The sequence below is a fragment of the Vespula vulgaris genome, chromosome 8 (genome assembly GCF_905475345.1).
Source record: "Vespula vulgaris chromosome 8, iyVesVulg1.1, whole genome shotgun sequence".
Lineage (NCBI taxonomy): Eukaryota > Metazoa > Arthropoda > Insecta > Hymenoptera > Vespidae > Vespula > Vespula vulgaris.
Window position 1 is genome coordinate 540592 of NC_066593.1, and position 19782 is coordinate 560373.

Below are 19782 nucleotides of genomic sequence, written 5' to 3' on the forward strand. Positions count from 1 at the left end.
TTGACGATCGAATATGCGATAGGAGGATAGGCAGAATTAATGCACGCGTGCATATTTTTTGGAGGGACGTCGCGAGACGGTGTAGACTTTGCATCGCGTTGAAATTTGTGATCAAAGAAAGAGAGAAAGAGAGAGAGAGAGAGAGAGAGAGAGAGAGAGAGAGAGAAAAGACAAAGAGGGCTCGTGTATGCTGTCGTATAAATCGATGCTAGGAAAAGAGTGCTTTCGTTCGTTTCAAAGCACGAGCAACGTCTTTCCTACTTTCTGTTTTATCATTTGAATATTATTTGAAGAGCGTGAAAAGTAGGGATCGACGCTATTACTCGGTGCAACGGGTAAGTAATGTGCAACGAACAAGATTGTTGCGACTAATTTGTAAGGAAGAAAAAGAAAAAGAAGAAAGAAAAAAGAAAAAAGACAAAAAAGAACACACGTAGGAAGTATAATAAACAATTTGGAAACAAGAGATCGATTATATCGAGTGCACATAAGAGATATGGGGGAAAAAAAGAAAGATATGGGATGCGTTCGCCATATCGTGGCTCTATCGGCGAACATCTAACGCTATATACATACCTACGTACATACCTACATACGTCTAATCGTCGAATCTAACATCGGCAACGACGAAACTAACAGATATATCGCATTCACCGTTTAATAGAAACAAGATTAAGGTCGCTATTAATCGATACGGATCATCCGTTTTTTTTTCTCTCTTAAACTACGACGAATCATATTCATCGTACTATTCGTATTCTAATTCGAACGTTTACACGTATTCCGCGTCTAAATTCTGTCTACGAGGCACGCATACGCGAAAGCAAACATGAAAAAGCTACTATTATATTAGATATATAACTAATGTCGCTAACAAGACTCAATCCATTTAATAGTTTTTCTCGTAGAATTTAGACGAAAAACAAAAACAGAAAGCTGTTCTATTTTATTACCGCGGATTGTGAATTGTTCCATTTGAAAATTTTCTTTATCTTCGTTCGAGATCGAAGTCGCAACTATATTCGTTTGATATAATATTTTTCATCGAATCAAATCTAATAATCGCTAATGCTCGCTAGATTGCTGCTAAACCTACGGGCATATTACTACTCGACGAAGGAATTCCGATTTGTAGCTGATAGTGGTAGTGGTAGTTTAGGTGAAATTTTTATTCGCGGCTCGTACCCTGTTACTTTTCTTTTCCTTTTTTTTTCTTTTTTGAAATATCCGAGAATTTGATGGCGCCATTGCAGACACGGTAAACTTATTACGAACGTGCTAATTGGATTTTATCATAGCGGTAATGAAATTTTGATCGTCTATGTAAACCACGTTGGAACTATTCGAATCGAAAATTTTTCATTCTACTTTGTGATCCCCATTAACCGTCGATCTATCGATTATATTAAAAAATTATTCAACGGATATTCAAACATTATATCGTACATTGTAATTATCATAGAAAAAAAGTCAACAAAAGAAAAAAAGAAAAAAGAAAAAAATGTTTTATTTTTCAAAACATATTCGGACACGCGAGCTCGACGAATATATTATTTAAATATCTCTGACTCTGAAACGGCGCCGTTAACTAACTACAGCGTGATATAACATTTGCAATAATATTCGCTAATTAAAAACATCGTCAAAATTTTGACGTTTGCAAAGTTACTGTGCTTTCGATGTTTACTCACGGTTCGCATTCTCGATCCACTGTATCAGTGCTGCAAAATTCCCACGAATTTTACAACACACGGAAATATATACATATGTATATATATATATATATATATATATATATATATATATATATATGTGCAAGCCAGACATCGCTATCATATTCGATATATGCTAATGGGAAAGATCGATAAACCTGTTTCTATTATCTAATTTTTTTTCCATTTTTCAAATCATTCTTTTCCCCAAGAAAATCCAGATAGTCGTAAATACATATACGACATAATACGACAGTCTGTTGAAGTATTTAGAAAGGATTAGTATCCATGTAAAAAAAAAAAGAACAAAAAATAGAGAAGGAAAGAAAGAAAGAAAGAAAGAAAGAAAGAAAGAAAGAAAGACAGACAGAGAAAACTAATAGACAAAAAAAGAGGATTCTATTCCCCGAAGATTTAAATTATCCTCCCTTCTTCCACGCGTTATCGATTTCTGAACGAATCTCTTACCCTTTCGATCTTTTTCACGATCTCTATGTATCCAGGAAATCAAAATTCGCGCCTCTTTCTTTTTTTTTTTTTATAAGATCAAGGAACTTGAAAAAGGTTATTTATTACGTCTCCTCGTTGACTTCGATAATTCGTCGAAGCTCAAGTAAATGGAGTAAGTGAAGTGTGTAGACGCGTTATGATGCGGTGCCTGGCGCTTAAAAGCAAATGAAATTCATCTGGCATACTGTGTACGGGATGAAGGAATGCCTAGGATGCATGCACGCAAAGGATTCTCGATCGTGAGATCATTATACGCGCAAAAATTCTTCCTTCGACTACTACGTATAATATATATATATATATATATATTATAGACTTACACATATATATATATATATGTTTATATATATATATATCTTTATATATATATAACGAGAGAAAGAGAGAAAGATAGATAGAGACAAAAAATAAATAGACGAGTCAATTCGATTAAAAAAATAAATAAAAAGAAAAAACAAAAAAATATATATATATATATAAATATATATATATATATACATATTAAAAACCAAAAACCCAAAGTATACTACGAACGTTGATGATCGTGCGTGCTTGTGAAAACTTGCCGAGAGAAATGGAATAAACAACAATGCGAAATTGATCGAACGGAGATTGTCGTCTAGTTATTCTTGTCAATTTGAATTTTTCAACAAATAATAAGACGTGCGTGTCAGTCACGGATACGAGCCTATTAATACTATACACAATCTACCTTCATTTATTTATCGATTTACGTTATTTATTTTTCTTTCCGTATATATATATATTTTTTTTGGATTCTCTTTTTCTATTTATCTTTTCTTTTTTTACTTTGCTCTCTTTTGTTCCCTTTTTTTTGTTCAATTCGATCGAATTTCTCTATCTGTCGCGAGAATAACGAGTATTTATAAGTAAAACCTTGCCGTCAAGCGGGTGTCTGCCACAACAAAATGCCTACCAGCGCTGACGAATTCAAAAACAACTTTCCAACATGTAATGTGTCAAAGAGCGTGTAACACGACGATCAATAGTAGCGAGCGATCGAGAGGAGCAAGTTTGAGAATGCACGATGCTTTCAAGAACATTATCGAGAGTCATGAAGTATTCGAAGGAACGAAGAGATGTGGAAGGAGATGGGAGATAAGATAGAGCGAGTAAAAGAGAGAGAGAGAGAGAGAGAAAGAGAGAGAGAGAGTGAGAGTGAGAGAGAGAGAGAGAGAGAGAGATGTATGTGTATATATACATATACATATACGTATATAATGACGTGTTCGTCGATTACAAGGAGAAATTTTAGAAAAGGTAAAAAGGAAGAGTTGAAAGGAAGAGGAGGGAAACAAATCGATTACTCTACGATAAAATACTTTTGGGGAAGAAAACGTGTACGTTCTTGATATATCCGCATATACAATTACCGGGATTACGAACGAATTTTTTATTCGTGTTTCTCGCAACCCTCAATTACCAACGAAGAGATTCGTTAAGCAGTCGCTTTCGAGTATAGTAGAGGCAGCAGTTAATGAGGACAGGCCATCGAATCCACCATTTTTCTTTTTTTTTCTCTCTCTTTTTTTTTTCGATTTAATAAATCTTACAGGAAATATTACTTCGACGAGTACTAAAACTATCATCTACCTTAACACATTGCGGATAATTTTATTGCTAGCTTTAGCCATTGGCCAGTTATGCTTCTAAGGAATGAATAAAAAGAAGCTTGTACATAAATTTTTAAGTCACCCTTTGAAATGAAATACTTTTGTTCTTTTCCAAATTTTGATTATGATATGTGTTCGACCGATGAGAAAATAGTTCAAACGGATCGTCGTGAAAAATTATGTCTGTTATCGAACGCTATAAGATATCCAATTGATGTAAAAATCAAATTAATTTTATTACTAAGAACAAAAGACTAATCGCTTTTAAATCTATATGAAAGTAATAACCTCAACGAATGCATTTTTCGTTACAATCTCCCATTCTAAACGACAACGATGCAAATACGGAAATTCTCACGATTGATCACAAGCTTTGGAACAAAAAAGACGAGAACTCTCGTGATCCATCCGCAATGTGTTAACATATGAATATGTACAAGGTTGATAGAAGTAATTCATTTTTTATTTAAATTAATGGGTTGGGGCGGGGATAGCGGCATGCACGATGGATTCTCATTTGTATAATTACAAGACTCTTTGTAATTAAATTGACGACTGGCCTATCCTTTCGAATCCTCAAGAAATTTTTTTTCTTTTTTTTTTCTTTCTTTTCTTTTTTTTTACTTGATCAGATAAACATAATTCGAAAGAGAAAATTAAAGAATTTATTTTTCTCGAAAATCGGTACACGCTTAACGAATCTCTGAGATCTATATATTTGTATTAGTAAAATTTGTAACAGTCGAGGAATCGGGACGGGGAAAACAATAAGGAGATATCATTAACGCGTTGCCATTCGACGAATATAAATCTTCGAAAGATATTGATATTTCTCTGTTTAATTTCAAAAAAAAAGAAGAAAAGAAAAATATATATAAAAAAAAAAAGAAAAATAAATGAAACAAAATTCCGAATGACAACTCGTTAATCGTTGTAACTACAGATCGAGTTATCGATTTGCACTTGATAATCAAAGATCATGATCTGTTTCAATAACGAATCAAAGTGCGTGCACGTGTCGCAGTACGTTCCTTTTCTTTTCTTTTTATCTTTTTCTTTTTTTTTTTTATCTACATTAGATAAATCCAGTTGGTGTCGTAAGATCTTTAAGATTGTGTTTCTCTTTAAATTCGTGGAATATCTTCTTCAAAGTGATTAAGTAAAAAAAAAAAAAAAATGGATGTTTGATCGAGCGATTATTTTTCATTCGTCGCATTTATACACACGCACATACACACACATACACGCGCGAACGCGCACGCGTACACACACACACACATACATATATATGTATGTATGAAATAGATAATATTCAACGATGATATGTTTTTCTTCGAAAAATCACGAATAAAAAATATATAATTATGTATGTATATTTTGTGAGTTTTTCCTTTTCGTGCACTCTTGAAGCACTCTTTCATCAAATAATTGTAAAAAAAAAGCAAAAAAAAAAGATGATATACATATTGTACACCATACAGACGTATTCGTTGAATAATTTACTCGATATTTTTTATCGGGATAGCTTTGACGGAGAGCACCAAGAAGGAAACGAGTCTCTTACCTTTGACATCGTCATCCTCGATCGTTGTGCTGCTGTCGGTGGATTCCTTCACCTGAGAGCCATCGCCTTTCTTCGTGATGATGCTTCGACCTGGAGTACGCAGAGCGTTTCAGTAAATCGACATTGGACGTTTTTAATACGATTTTCTCGACAAATTCTTATTATTTTTAAGAAACAACAAACGAAAAAAAGAAATAGTATAAGAGCGAGAGAGCGAGAGCGAGAGAGAGAGAGAGAGAGAGAGAGAGAGTGGGAGAGAGAGAGGGGAAAAAAGTTGAACAAAAAGAGCGAACAAATTCGAGATATTAGAAAAAAAATTCTTTTCTACTTTTTTTCTTTTTTATCGCGAAACAAATGAGATTATTTCTTTTCTTTCTTCAAAGAAAATGTAACATGTTGAAATGTTGCGAGCGTAGACAATATTTTTTCGTAAATTTCAAAAGAAGATTTTTTCTGGAACTATTGTAAATTCTTTTATTTATTTATTTTTTGTTTTACTTTTTCTCGTTAAAGGCGATAACAAAATTTCTAATTTTCAAAGACAATGTAATATCGTATCAGCTATAATAGAGGTTTGAAAAATGGAGAAGGGTGTTCAGAAAGTTAAGAGGAAGGAAATGACCTAGTAGATAGGAGAAAAGAGTGAGAGAGAGAGAGAGAGAGAGAGAGAGACAGAGAGAAAGAGAGAGAGACATAGATTATACAAAAACGGAAGTGAAAAAAACAAACATGCTCCATCATCTATATATGTCTGTATATGTATATATATATGTATATATATATATATATATATATTACGTATATATACATATCATACATACACACATATATATATGTATATATGTATACGTATATACGTATGTTTACCATGCAATCGTATCTTTTGTCTAAGCTATCAAGATAGCTTTTCATGATTCCAACGTCATATATTTGGAACTTGAATAAATATTTGTCTCTAATTGGGATAGCTCCCATTAGAAGGAATTCACTCAAAAGCTCGCGAATATATTATTGTAACTGGAAAATAATAATCATGCAAGAGGCACGTGCGCAAACTATTACGAGAACATAAAACTAAATCCGTACGAACCACGTGCGAGTTATATAGAATATTCAGTTCGGTTTGGAAAAGTTATGCGAAAACATCGTAATGATCTGAGCTACGATAAGAGGAAAATAAAAAAGAAAAAGAAAGAAAAAAGAAGAAAAAAAGATGAAAAAAAGAAGCTAATCTTCGACCGTGCCTGAGTAATTCGAAAAGGAAATGAAACGAAAAATAAAAAAAAGAAAAAAAAAAGAAGAAAAATAGCAAAGATAGAAAAAAGAAAGAAAACGAGAAGAAAGAAAAAGATAAAGTAAAATCGTCGAAGGTAAATGCAAAACGAATTAGATTGGAAAACGTTAGCATGCCGAATGCAATTCAGAGACTAATGTATTAGGTACCACTGGTTTCGAGTTCTGCGATGTCGCGAATCGATTCGATTTTCGATTCGATCGAAATGACGAAAATTACGTAAACACCAAAGTTCTTTCTAATTAAGTATATAGTAATACGTAATAGTATTCGAAACAACAATGTAAGAGAGAGAGGGAGAGAGAGAAAGAGAGAGAGAAAAGAAATAATAGAATAAAATCGCAGAAACTCGATCGAGTGGATTTAATTTGTCGAAGCGAAGATTAAAATAATGGAAAAGAAATAAAAAAAAAAAAAATAAATAAAATAAAATAAAAAGAAATAGAAAAAAGGAAAGAAAGAAAGAAAGACAAAAAAATAATTCAGCTTGTCGAAAATCGGTTTCGTAGTGTATCTCGGTCACGTGATAGAAATTGTTCATTTAATATCACTCTTGCTATCTTGTCAAACAGACAGCACGTCGACAAAGTTACACAAGACTTTCGATCGTGTGATTAAACAGCACCTCCGACCCGCTTCGTGTCAAATCAAAATTAGAGTACCTTTGTCGGAAGAAGAAGAAAAAGAATGAATGAATGAACGAACGAACGAACGAACGAACGAACGAACGAGTGAATGAATGAGTGAGTGAATGAGTGAGTGAGTGAGTAAATGAAAGAATGAAAGAAAGAAAGAGAGAAAAAGACAAACAGAAGTATATATGAAAAAAATTAATGGCACAGAACGGATTTGTTTGTCTTTCTTCATTGTTTTTACGATTTACGGTCAGAAGCCTATGCGTTCTCCCAATTTGATGCGCACGGATGAATCGAACTAATTTCTAATCTCTTCTAACTTAATCTTTTTGTCGTAATTTAAACGTATTCATTATCTGCTTTTATTGAGAAAAATTCGAAGAAAAGTGGGGATAGGTAAATGGAAAGATAAAGAGAAAGAGGGGGGGGACAGTTGGCAATTTTTCGAAACTTCTTCAGTTTAAGAAGATAAATAATTACTGAGATTAAACGATATCAGTCTCTACATTTGTATCATTCATATTTTATTTTTCTCTTTTGATCGAAGTTTGATCGTCGAGTTTCACCATCTTGTTTCATGCTTTCAAACAGCAAGAAAAAAAAGAAGAAAAGTAGAGAGAGAGAGAGAGAGAGAGAAGGAAGGAGAGAGGGAGAGGGAGAAAGAGAGAGGGAAAGAGAGACATTTGTTACGTTCTCTCTAAAGTTTAAAACCGAGAAGTTTGGAGACTCCAAGAGATCTAGTAAATAGCATTCTCTTAAAGTAGTCGCTGATGTAACGGCTGAAGGAAATTCGTACAACAATTACTTACAACTGAAATCGTTATTTTTCTAACGAAATTCTAATCTCTCAATTGAATTCCATTCGTAACGGAACGAAGATAAATTAATTGGATCTACGTTCGAGATACGTTAGATCGAAGAAAAGTTAACCTAAAATGTTAATTATGTACATACGTATGTGTGTATATGGAAGATTTGGATGTACGTATGCTCGTCGTAGTACAAAAAAAAAAAGAAAAAGAAAAAAGAAAAAGAGAAAGAAATTGTCTACTCGCGATAAAAAATTTGATAAGGCTACCTGTTAAATCCATAGATGAAAATACGGTAGAAACGGAGAGCCACCGGTTGAAATTAATATTGAGAAAATATGTTCTTCCTCGATTATGAGATTAAAGCGAAATATAAATCAAGTCGATGCGATAGTTCCTTCTAGCGGACGAAAAGTCACGAGAGTAATATTAATACGCGCGAAAAACAACGCGTCGGATAAAGTTTTTTGTGCTGCCACCTATCTAAGAAATACGTACTTGTTTGGTATAACGTTGCCGTACGACGATTCATAGCGTTTGCTTAATGCAAAACGATTTTGATATTTTCATTTATTTGTTAGGTTTATTAAATAAGATTCAAAGTTATTATCGTGTCATTATCTATCATCTTTCCGATACGTTGATCGATCAAAGAAGTTTCGAACGATTATACGTAAGAATTGGACGAAAAGAATCTTTTTGATACAACGTGACATCTTGGGAGAACGCAAAGGAGGATCCGATCGACTTTGGGACATGTTGGATAAAACAGCGAGAGAGAAGAATAACGAATGAGATTAGGTGATTCTTTTATCGAACGATCGATGATCGTTTTGTTTTTATTATTATTATTATTTTTTTTTTTATTAAAGAATCTCCCGTAATCGAATCTGTCGCGGAAGATCCACGATAAAATATTGATCAAGATACGTATTTCGTGAAAATCGTTAACGAACGTAGGTAAGTAAGAACGTGTATACGTAGTTGTCGAGTGACGAATAAACGTCCACGTTTCTCATTATACGAAATACGAACGCCGTGCGATATTTTGCCTTCCTTTATTATCTTGTCTCTATTATTAGAGACGAGGAGCATTTAAACTCATCTGATATTTTGCGACGTTCAAAACAGGAATACGGTATGAGTTAAATAAATCAATATTTCGCGATGAATATTTTATCGAATTTCGATATCGTCGATGTATCCGTTGTCGATGTCCCTCCTGGATTAATTAGAAATTCTTATTCGCGTTACAATCAAAGTTAATACTTGAGCGATTTTAATCGGATGAATTAGTAAACGTGTTGGGCCTTTGTGTTTTTTAAATAATCGAAAAAATGATAAAGGTTACACGCAAACTAACGGATTATGATTAACGTAAGATTATACGTACGCAGACGTGTATATATATATACGTTCATTGATCCCTCTAAGAATGTGCAAGATGCTCAGCTATTCGACTAATCGTAAGAAAAAAAATATGTAGGTAGAGTGGGGGAGTAAAAGGGGAGAGATCAGGGCAGAGACATTCGAGGTAGACGCTTGAGTGCTATTTATGTGTCACACACAAAAATGTGCGTGTTAGTCAGTGACGTAACCTCAAAAATTCTCAATTTTTTTTTTCTTGAAAGTTTTAGATTTTTTACTCGAGTTAAGAAAATTCCGTACGGGCTCGTAGAAGGATGGTTATGCCACTGAAGTGTATATCCGTGTATCTATATATTCTGCATATTTGTGTGTGTGTGTATGTATTATATATATACACAGAAAAATGCATGAATGCACTTTCTCGTGCACCTATCAAAGGATGCTTACGAGCACGCGTGCGCATATACTATAATCGAATAGACGTATATATTATATATGCAGGTATAGTATACACGTATGTGTATGGTTCATACATGCGTATGATATATTAATTTTGTATATAATATATACATTTATATATCGTAAATAATAGATCAGGTAAATCAGTATTTAACTCCACATTTAGAATTATGGCGATAGTCGAGAGATACGAATGAAATAAGATGATAAAGATAAATAATAGAGAAAGAGAAATGTTCGATTACAATACAAGATATTTTGTGATAACTAAAAAGATTAAAAAAAGAATATCGAATTGATACGCGTTAGATTCTTAATCTAATTTTCTTGAATGAAACGAAACAATGTATGTATTGATCGATATTTAAGATCTAATAAGAATGTTATAAAACAAAATTCTAAATGTGGAGAAGAATGACGATGAAAGAAAAAAAAAATATAAGTACATATCAGAGGTTTGAAATCTTGAAGTCTTGTTTAATATTAGGGATAAAACACTTATATGCAACGCGAATAATTGCAATACAACATAGCAATACAATCATTCGGAGGCATTCTCGCAAGTGGACCGAAACAGTTGAGAGATTTCACGTTTCGATCCTATGAAACTATTTCTTTTCTCTTTTTTCTTTTTCTTTTTTTTTTTTTCTATGATATTCTCCATTCGTCCAGTTCGTCTATCGATAAAACGAAATACGTTTGTATAACGTAGACCATCGTTATGGTTCGTTAAGAGAATTATTGTTAAAAAATTTGAATGACCGCGATCGATGACGCCGTATTTTTCGTTCGCTCGATGATTGGAAGAAACGCTGGGGAAAAAAGGAAAAAAAAAGAAAGAAAGAAAGAGACAATATACCTGAGAGACCTTGACTGAGAAAAATATTTTTAGGGCGATTACATCGAGCTCGTTAATTTACAACCAATCGAATCGATAGGTAACAGCGTCGTCTATTATCCAATCGCCTGTAATTAGGCCGTAACGATTGTTTGACAATCGCTTAAGAGGATTTTAATTTGATGCACCCTCGCATTTGTATACTCTGCGTGTACGCAAATGGACATTGACGTTGAACGTCAATACGTCATGTTTGACGAAAGCGATGCGGATATAATTGTTATTAATAAAGGAATCATCGAAAAATCACTAACTATTATTCGTTAATTATTCGAGATATATCCGATTGTAAAACGAACGGGTGAAAAAGTTTTCTTCGTTGTACAAATGATTTTCCTTAAGGAATTTCGTTTTCAAAATGGCGAAGCATGACTCGGTGATTAGGGTCGAGTTAACGATGACGTGACGTCGATGAGAAGAAAACTGCTTGAGTCCACTGCGACGATGATTTTCGTTACCCAGAATTACGTTTCGTTGAAAGGAGTTTAGACAGAGAGAGAGAGAGAGAGAGAGAGAGAGAGAGAGAGAGAGAGAGAGAGAGAGAGAGAGAGAGAGAGAGAGAGAAACAGAGAGAGAGAGAGGGAGAGGAAGAAAAAAAATACGAGTAATAATAACGACAATAATCAAGTTTTCAAATCGACTAAGAAGCAAGGAATTCGTTTGTTTTATTTCTGGGTAACGTTTAATGTTCCTTGCAGGATATATGAGGTGTGCGAGCGGAGTGCATCGACTATGAGGATATACGAGCACTTTGTGGATGAAACATCTGAAAGATGTTTCAAACGTGTTACACTGAGCGAGCGAGGATGAAATTACGATGATTCGTTAGCGAATAAAAGGAGAGAGATAGAAAAAGAGAGAGAGAAAGAAAGAGAGACAGAGAAAGAGAAAGAGAGAGAGAGAGAGACAGAGAGAGAGAGAGAGAAAGAGAGAGAGATAGGGAAATGAGTTTTATTCTAACGAAAATGATGAAGGGGTTGTTTTCCGATTTGGTCAGACCAGCCAATATCTTCGTCGAGAACGAATATTTCAACCTCGCTCCTCTTTCATTCTTGAAAAAAAATTCGAATGGGTCGACCGTTCCGACGGAGATAGGCTTTCTCAGATTTTCGTGTGCACGAGCAAGAATTTTGTTCGGGGGTGAAATGATGTAAGAGTAGTGGGTGCTCCATATACTTGTGATCGTGTATTCGTCGTTCGTCGTGGTAGATAAGGTAGGAATCTAATTTCTAATCGAAGAGAGATCGTTCGATCGGTAAAATAGAAAATGGCGCGTACACGCCACATTATGGAGCACCGATCTAAGTGAGCGAAGAGGCAGATGAGCAGATTATTTTCTAGTGATAAGGATGCAAGACGGGTATGAATTTGGAAGAAAGATATAGTGAGAGAGAGAGAGAGAGAGAGAGAGATAGATAGAGAGATAGATAGAGAGAGAGAGAGAGAGAGAGAGAGAGAGAGAGAGATAGAGAGAAGTGGGAGAGGGTATGTAAAGTTTAATAGGAGGTTATAAAAGTACTGTCCGTCGTGGTCCATGAAGCGCTGAAGAGGGCCGGAGGTACTTACCCTGTGCATCATACTTACTGGAAAAGTTCCGCGTCGCCAACATCGTCGTCAAAATAGCGCCCTAATAAGAAAGAGATCAAAGCAAGCGATTAATCGTAGTAACGACGTTCGAATTGTTAACTGGCTCTAAATTCTAAGGACTCGAATCGAAAGGATTCATCCAATGAATTTTTACGACAGATGTTATCACTTTCTTTTACAACGAGGATACCGAGCGCGATAACGATTCCAGGAATTATTCGATCATACTCGGAGGAAACGTTATCGAATTATCGATAATATCCTTTATCCGACGTAGGAAACTATGTCGTTAACGCGTTTCTTCGATGAAAGAGGAAAAGCTTACCTTTAATTTGCGTCTTGCATTGAATTTCTTCAAGCAATCCACAGTCTCTTGCCTATGCACCACCGATGCAACACGCTCACGTTGCTGTAAAACGATAAAGAAAATGTTGAGGTTATTCGTAGGATAAATGACAAAAAATGTTGTCATTCGTATAATTAGGGATTAGAAAACTCACGCAGATCCATGGATGCTTCAATGCCTCGTTCGCGGTGATCCTTTTGCTTGGATTCACCGTTAACATTTGATTGATAAGATTCTTTGCTTCTGGCGTGACGGTATCCCATTCTGGGCTTGGATACTGAACAAGTGACATTAAGAGATCAATCCTTAGATCTTGAACCAAATTTTTACGGAATACCATAGATTCAAATATTTCCAAAGGATTCTTACATCGTAGGAGCCTGCCTTTATTTGAGCGTACAGTCGGTGTTGATCGTCGTCCCAAAATGGCGGGTAACCAACAAGAAGAATGTAAAGAATGACGCCACATGCCCAAATGTCGACGGGTTTCCCGTAAGGTTCTTTCTTCAAGACTTCCGGACTGAGGTAGCCGGGCGTTCCAGCGAAACCTTTTTAGGACCGACGTATAGATTCATACTCAGGATCGATATTTTTTATTCTTTTTTTTTTTATTTCTATAGACCAACCTATGAACCCTCCAACCCTTGACCCCCGCGAAAGAACGGACAGAGAACCTTTTTGAAAAGAGACAAGCCGACGACTTACCATACCATGCTTGCGATTCACCGGACACCTCGATCGCCAATCCAAAATCTGCTAATTTCACAGCCGCACCTTTTGCTTTACTTGCAAGAAGTAAATTTTCTGGCTGCAAAAAGAAGGAGAATATCGTCGAAGATCTCTCATGAATACGCGACAGTCGTCGTAAAAAATTTTGAAAAATTATTTCTGAATGGAATATTTTTACGGAGTTTCGCGTAGACCCATTCCAATGGATTAGAACGCAACGTCCATACGCGCGTTTGACTTCGGACTTTGTTACAATCCTAAATGCGTACGTACGTCCCAAGTTTGACTACGATATTGTTACGTCGAAATCTTGACTACGTTATCGGAGTTGCCTTTGCTACTAGTAGTTTCCTATTTTCATAGACAGATATAGAATGTACATTCTATATAGAATGCACAAGCGTATAACGTACTTTCAAGTCCCTGTGCACAACTCCGTTATGGTGGCAGTGGTGGACGCTTTCCAAGATTTGTTGAATACAATGGGAGGCATCCGCCTCGCTGTAAAATTCTCTCGCAACGATGTCCTCGAAAAGCTCTCCGCCGGTGACTCTGAAAAGAAATTACGAGACGTCTCTAGAAAGACCGATTCAAAGGGGAACCAACGACGCGTACAAGGTGATGCTCTTGCTGTTTCCTTTTTTAAATATTCCGTACGATCGTCCACGTCAAGGACGTCGAACGTCGACGGTATATGGTAAAGAAGAGAAAAGAAAAGGAAAAAAGAAAAATAAAAGAAAAGAAACGTCGGGCCATAAGAAAATTTCCCAAGCGTTTGGCTTGCTGGGATCATTGAGTATTCGATATTCAATGGAGAAAAAAAAACAGATAAAAAAGAAATAAAAAAGAAAAAAAAAATAAAAGATAAGCGATTCCACTTACAAGTCAAAGACAAGATAGTGATAGTTTTCCTCTTGTATGCTATCGTGTAGTCTCACTGAAACAGAGAAATAGTAATCGAATTAATAATAATGAATGGAAAGGGCTCGTACAAATTATACGTTTATTTTTATCGGCAAGAAGGTGAAATATTAAGTAGCGTGGCTTTCGAGAGAAATTTATGCAAGAGAAGAAAATTCAAAATGGCGAAGCTCCGAAAGAGAGAGCGAGCGAGATCTTCGAGACTCATACGTATGTATGTACGTACCTATGTATTTATGTATGTATGTATGTATGTATGTATGTATATCAGTATGATCTACGCGGTTAGCTAAAGCATTGAAATTTTGCTTGGACGCGCGAGAATCATTTATTAACTATGAATATTCCTTCGGGTGAGATCTTCATTAGGGTCAACGAAGGTAACCGAAGAAGCGGCAAGACTTCCTCAAGATCATCTTGCATTCTGGTTAGTCGATTTAATCGATGTCAAGTGGATATTTCTTCTGCGGACGAATGGACGAAAGATAGAACGAACGAAGGACATCTTGCATTTCAATGAAAAAAAGTCATCGTCATCGTCGACGAACGTTAGTAAATCGAACGGGTTCTATGAAAATGAAAAAAGAAAAGGGGCGAAGAAGCATTTCATAAAAATGAAAAGAGCATCTACGAACTGGATGATCTTTGATACGCGACGCGTTGGTTCATCTTCGATTCCGAAATCGAAGAGTCGATTCTGGAAGCGACGTTAGAAAGAATTCCAATTCCTCGTTTCTCTAATATCCTTCGTATCGAGACGCGAGCCTCGACATAACGTGAACGAAATGGAATATATTCGAAAGAGAGAGAGAGGAAGAGAGAAAAATGGAGAAATAGAATGCTGCTAGTCGAACTTTGTCCTTCGATTCTCGAAATGGAAAACGCTAACTATACTTAGATCTTTCTATTATCGTTCGAGATCTCAAGGAAAAACAAAACGAACGGTCAAAGAAGATATATTATTATCAAGTTTAGCAGCGATATTTCGACTCGTTTTCGTGACGTTTCAAAGAGTTGATTCCACCGCTCATGAACTCCATACATTCTCTATGAGATTTATCTTTCATAAATTTAATCAAATTAGATGCACCAGCTCGCTCGTATCCCCGTAACAATGTCTCGGTATAATCTCCCGAGACCTTAGCTCCCCTTGACAAGAAAATCGTTAGCTAAAGGCATCGTAAATTAAAGAGCCGCTCTTATTCCACACGCTAGGTGAACTTATTGTTAGACGAGAGAGAGAATTAGCTTTGTGTTACAACTAGTATATATATATATATATCGATCCCTCGACGATATCCACGAAAATATTTTATTTCCTTTTCCAGATTTGTCGAATGAAAATCGACATTAACTAAAATTCTCGAAGAACAATTCTCTGCTTTTCAATGACCAATTTAAAATTTTTATACGACAAGACACAGGACTTTGTTTTCATCGAGATCGCTCTCCTGTTTATTCCGAACGTCTGTGACAGGTTGAGAATGGTGATGGAGTGCGATGAAAACTTTACGGCAGGAAGAAAAACAGGAGAAACGAGGAAGTGGGAGAGAAAGAGAGAGAGAGAGAGAGACGATCGATGGCTATCACTTGTTGACTCGGAAACGAGCGACGTGCCTACTGGCCTCGATCAACGAAAGTTCGAGTCGAACGTGTTGTCTCGGAAAGAAAACAAATTCCTGATCTCCACACACGTGTATCATATACATATCATATGTATACTGCACACACGCACAGATACACGGTGTATTGAATTATGATAGAGGAAGTAATTCGAAGATTTCAAATTAACAACAATGGAAAATGGAAGCGATGGAGAAGGATCGTTCGTTTTCTCGCATACATAGATCGTTGGAGGTATAGTCGTATCATGAATAAATTCTTTCGATAGCGAGGGAAATCGATAGTAGTTTATAAATAATGTAAAGGTCGGAAGTCTTGGATCGATCGAATTTTTGGACGTAACGTAATCGAAGAGAAAAGGTTGGGTAGAGAAAGAAGAAGGGAGGAAGAGAGAGGGGGAGAGTAACTCGAGGCAAAATGATGAAGCCCGAAGGAATCGTTCTTTCTTCCTGATCAGGCTAATCGTCCACCTTGATCTTTCGAATCCCTACGGGGATTCTTAGGAAATACCGATAAGGAACGTGATATCGATTGGGTTTCTATCTTTTCGAGTGGACGAAAATAATAACGAAGATAAGGAAGCGAAGGGTCGAATAAGAGGGTTGGTTCGAGAACGTGGTAACGATAGAACGAGTTAGATCGCACCAAAGTAAGGGATTTAATCGAACGGATAGATACCAAGTATTGATCTACCTTCACTTTTTAACACGTCTTCTCGCTACCGCTTTATTCCTTCGTAATCCTTGTCTTCTCGCAAACTTTCGCGATGCTCGATTAAATCCACCGAAAGGCGAATGGTTTTACCAGGGTCTCCTTTTGATCCCGTAATAAAATTCCTATTTTACACGGCTTTTTCGTAAAGGAATTAATTGTGTTTATTAAAGTGCATAATTTTATATATATATATTTTTTCTTTTTCATTTATTTCCGCGCATAAAGTAGGTGTATGTATAAGTAGGTCATTGTTACAGAATGTGATCTGAGCCATCTGACATTATAGTCCTCGTTGGATCGAAATGATCCTGCATTAGTCGTAGGAACGTTAAGCGACAGTTAGAATAAGTCGACTTAAACCGTTCGAGATTCAATAACAAAATGAAAGAAATGACAAAGATTCTTTTCGCGAGAATGGAGTAATAAAGTCATCCTGTAGGTCTTTGTATTCGACCGTTGATGAATTCTTGCCAAAAAACAAGAAAGAACGATTCTTAAGTCAGCGTCTAAAGACGGCCGGACACCTGTTGGTTATATCTTCCCGAAACTCGAATCTCTCTCTCTCTCTCTCTCTCTCTCTCTCTCTCTCTCTCTCTTTCTTTCTGTTATAATAAACGTGCCAAGCGGAATTGTTACGAACTGCCAGGATCTTTCTAAAAAAATTGCTCTTGTCTTCCCTGCGCCATTCGACGGGCCGAGCCAAAAATCTAGCTCGGGACGAAATCGATTGGCCCGTATCCAGATCACCCCGTACGACCGCCAATACAGCCGGTGGAAAAGCTACGCTGGTTCAAGGTCAGCCTTTTGCCGGCTATCGAACACGAAGGAGTCTCGTCCGCTTCCGCTTTGATGTCGTTAAACTGTTCGCTTTTTCTTTTTTTTTCTCCCTCCTTCTTTTTCTCTTTTTTCTTTTTTTCTTTGGAGCGACCAAACGGATGGCGAAAAATGAATTAAGAGAAGTTCTGGTCTTTGTAAATTATTCGATGAACGTCGCGAAACGTTTCTATAGGGAGAAAAAAAAGGAAACGGGAAAGAAAGAGAATACCTCGTCGATAGAGTAACAATTTTCAATGAAAATTTTCTAGGTGCTTTTCATGAAACACGACAACTGTAACTGTTTCATCGAGAAGAACGAAAGGGTCCGATACCTTTAGAAAGCGAGAACAATGGAATCGATTGCCTTCTAGGGCAACGCGATGCTTTCGCGAAGCGCGTGAGGTAAATCGAGCGAGAACGACTCGCTGGGGTAGTTCGCGATGATCGAGCTGGGCATCCATTTCAACGAGAAGGTTTCTACAAAGAGACTAGAGTAACACGGTAAGACCGTTTACACGCCGTTCGAGATACACGATTAGTTAGTATCGCCTTTACATCGATGTATCAGCGGGTACTCGATGGCTGGACTGATTGGTAGATAGATAGGTATAGGTATAGGTACAGGTATACGTATAGGTATAATCAACCCTGACTTAGTACTTCGCTAATTAGTCCAGACGTTAACGTAACTTCTGATAATTGCTCGATGCTCGAACGTTATTTAATCGGGAACGCAAAGAGGTTCGTTCGTTTGCCGTCGTGTAAAATTTTAATTAATCGCGTATATCTTTCTTCCGAAATAAAAATCTTTGAAAAATCGTTCTATGAATAAAGGAAGAGTTTTATAACGAAGCTTCGAACGGTTCAAACGACTGGCACGAATGAATTCTTTTTTTTTTTTTTTCATACATCGTCTTACCTATCACTAGTACCCCCGAGGCGATAGACTGCAAAGTATGCGATCTATAGATAATCGAAAGAGTTAGTTTAGTATTAGATTGGGTGGAAGAACGAACGGTCTAACTAACGCTCGAATAACTCGCAAACCTATAGGCGAAACGTGGCTACTTAGTTCGAAAACTATATATACTTTGCATCTCGACTATATGGATCTAAACTAGAAAGTTTTTTCTGGTAAGGGTAATCTAGAAAGTAAGTACTAGTCTATTCCTAGAGCTAATCGAGATTACACATCTCTCTCCTTTCTTCTTCCTTCTTTTCTTTTTTTCCGAACGAAAAAAAATATATATATATTTTTTTGAAGACTCACCGATATTTGGATGCTGCAATTTCCTACATATCCGTGCCTCGCGCTCGAGCTTCTGGAAATCTGTAACAAGAGGGAAAAAGATATAGTTGGAGAGTACGAATCTAAAGAAGGTAAAGAAGAGACGGCAGGGACGAATTCGTAGCACGAAGCAATTATTCGAGAAACGTAGGCGACAACCGGGAAAGGAAGGTGGGAGGGAGGGAATAGGGAATCTTATTATGCCACGTCGGATAAACTACTCCGGTATCTCGTCATCTCATCTCGAGGCAAATCCGGAAGTTCCATTCGTCTTGAAAATTTTCGATTAGGTCCTTCCGACTCGAGAAACATCTTAGACTTTAATCCTCGATTCTTAATGATTCGTCATCTCCCTCGAAGAGAAGTCGGCTTCGTATTTAAAAAGCTTTTAACGAGTTTATCGGAGTAAAGGAAAGGCAAAAAGGTAGGAGGGAGGAAGTAGGCGTTAATAGCGACGATAGAAAATCCGTGTAGCCGATCGTTTGTAAGTTAGTTAGGACTACGGGTATCCAGGGGCTTGGATTTCCAATATGTTCGAGCACGAAAGTTTCCTTGTTACGACAGCTGATCCTGGATACGTCATTAAAGTTGAAATCGAATTTTCCCCCCATCGAGATTTCCCCAGACGAATTTTCTCCGGCTTAATTCACTCAGGACGTCGGCTAAAATTGCATTCGCAGACCCGTTAAGTACCGCGACGATTTGCTTCTTTTTATTTATTTCTTTCTTTCATTTTTCTTACGTCCCTTTTTTTTTTACAACAACTAAACACCGAGAATCCTCGTAGTTTCGTTTCGTTGTCGATGATCGGAAAAATCAATGCACGATAGGAACACGCAAATTACATCGTTTTTCCCAAACGATCTTACGTTTAT

The 19782-nt window shown here is 36.5% G+C and overlaps 1 protein-coding gene across 13 annotated transcripts in view; it reads right to left on the bottom strand.

The window, feature by feature from the left end:
- LOC127065873 (calcium/calmodulin-dependent protein kinase type II alpha chain) overlaps positions 1 to 19782 on the bottom strand; it is a 64908-nt gene that overhangs the window by 14175 nt on the left and 30951 nt on the right. For 8 of the 13 annotated variants that reach the window (XM_050998840.1, XM_050998838.1, XM_050998844.1 and 5 more), the window contains exons 3-11: positions 18890 to 18949; positions 14428 to 14482; positions 13959 to 14097; positions 13522 to 13624; positions 13186 to 13364; positions 12971 to 13093; positions 12796 to 12879; positions 12450 to 12510; positions 5421 to 5510 (exon numbers count right to left, since the gene is read on the bottom strand). In XM_050998840.1, coding sequence (XP_050854797.1) covers positions 5421 to 5510; positions 12450 to 12510; positions 12796 to 12879; positions 12971 to 13093; positions 13186 to 13364; positions 13522 to 13624; positions 13959 to 14097; positions 14428 to 14482; positions 18890 to 18949 — 894 coding nt within the window. The remainder of the gene's footprint in view (positions 1 to 5420; positions 5511 to 12449; positions 12511 to 12795; positions 12880 to 12970; positions 13094 to 13185; positions 13365 to 13521; positions 13625 to 13958; positions 14098 to 14427; positions 14483 to 18889; positions 18950 to 19782) is intronic. The other 5 variants (XM_050998839.1, XM_050998845.1, XM_050998850.1 and 2 more) reach the window with 1 other exon arrangement.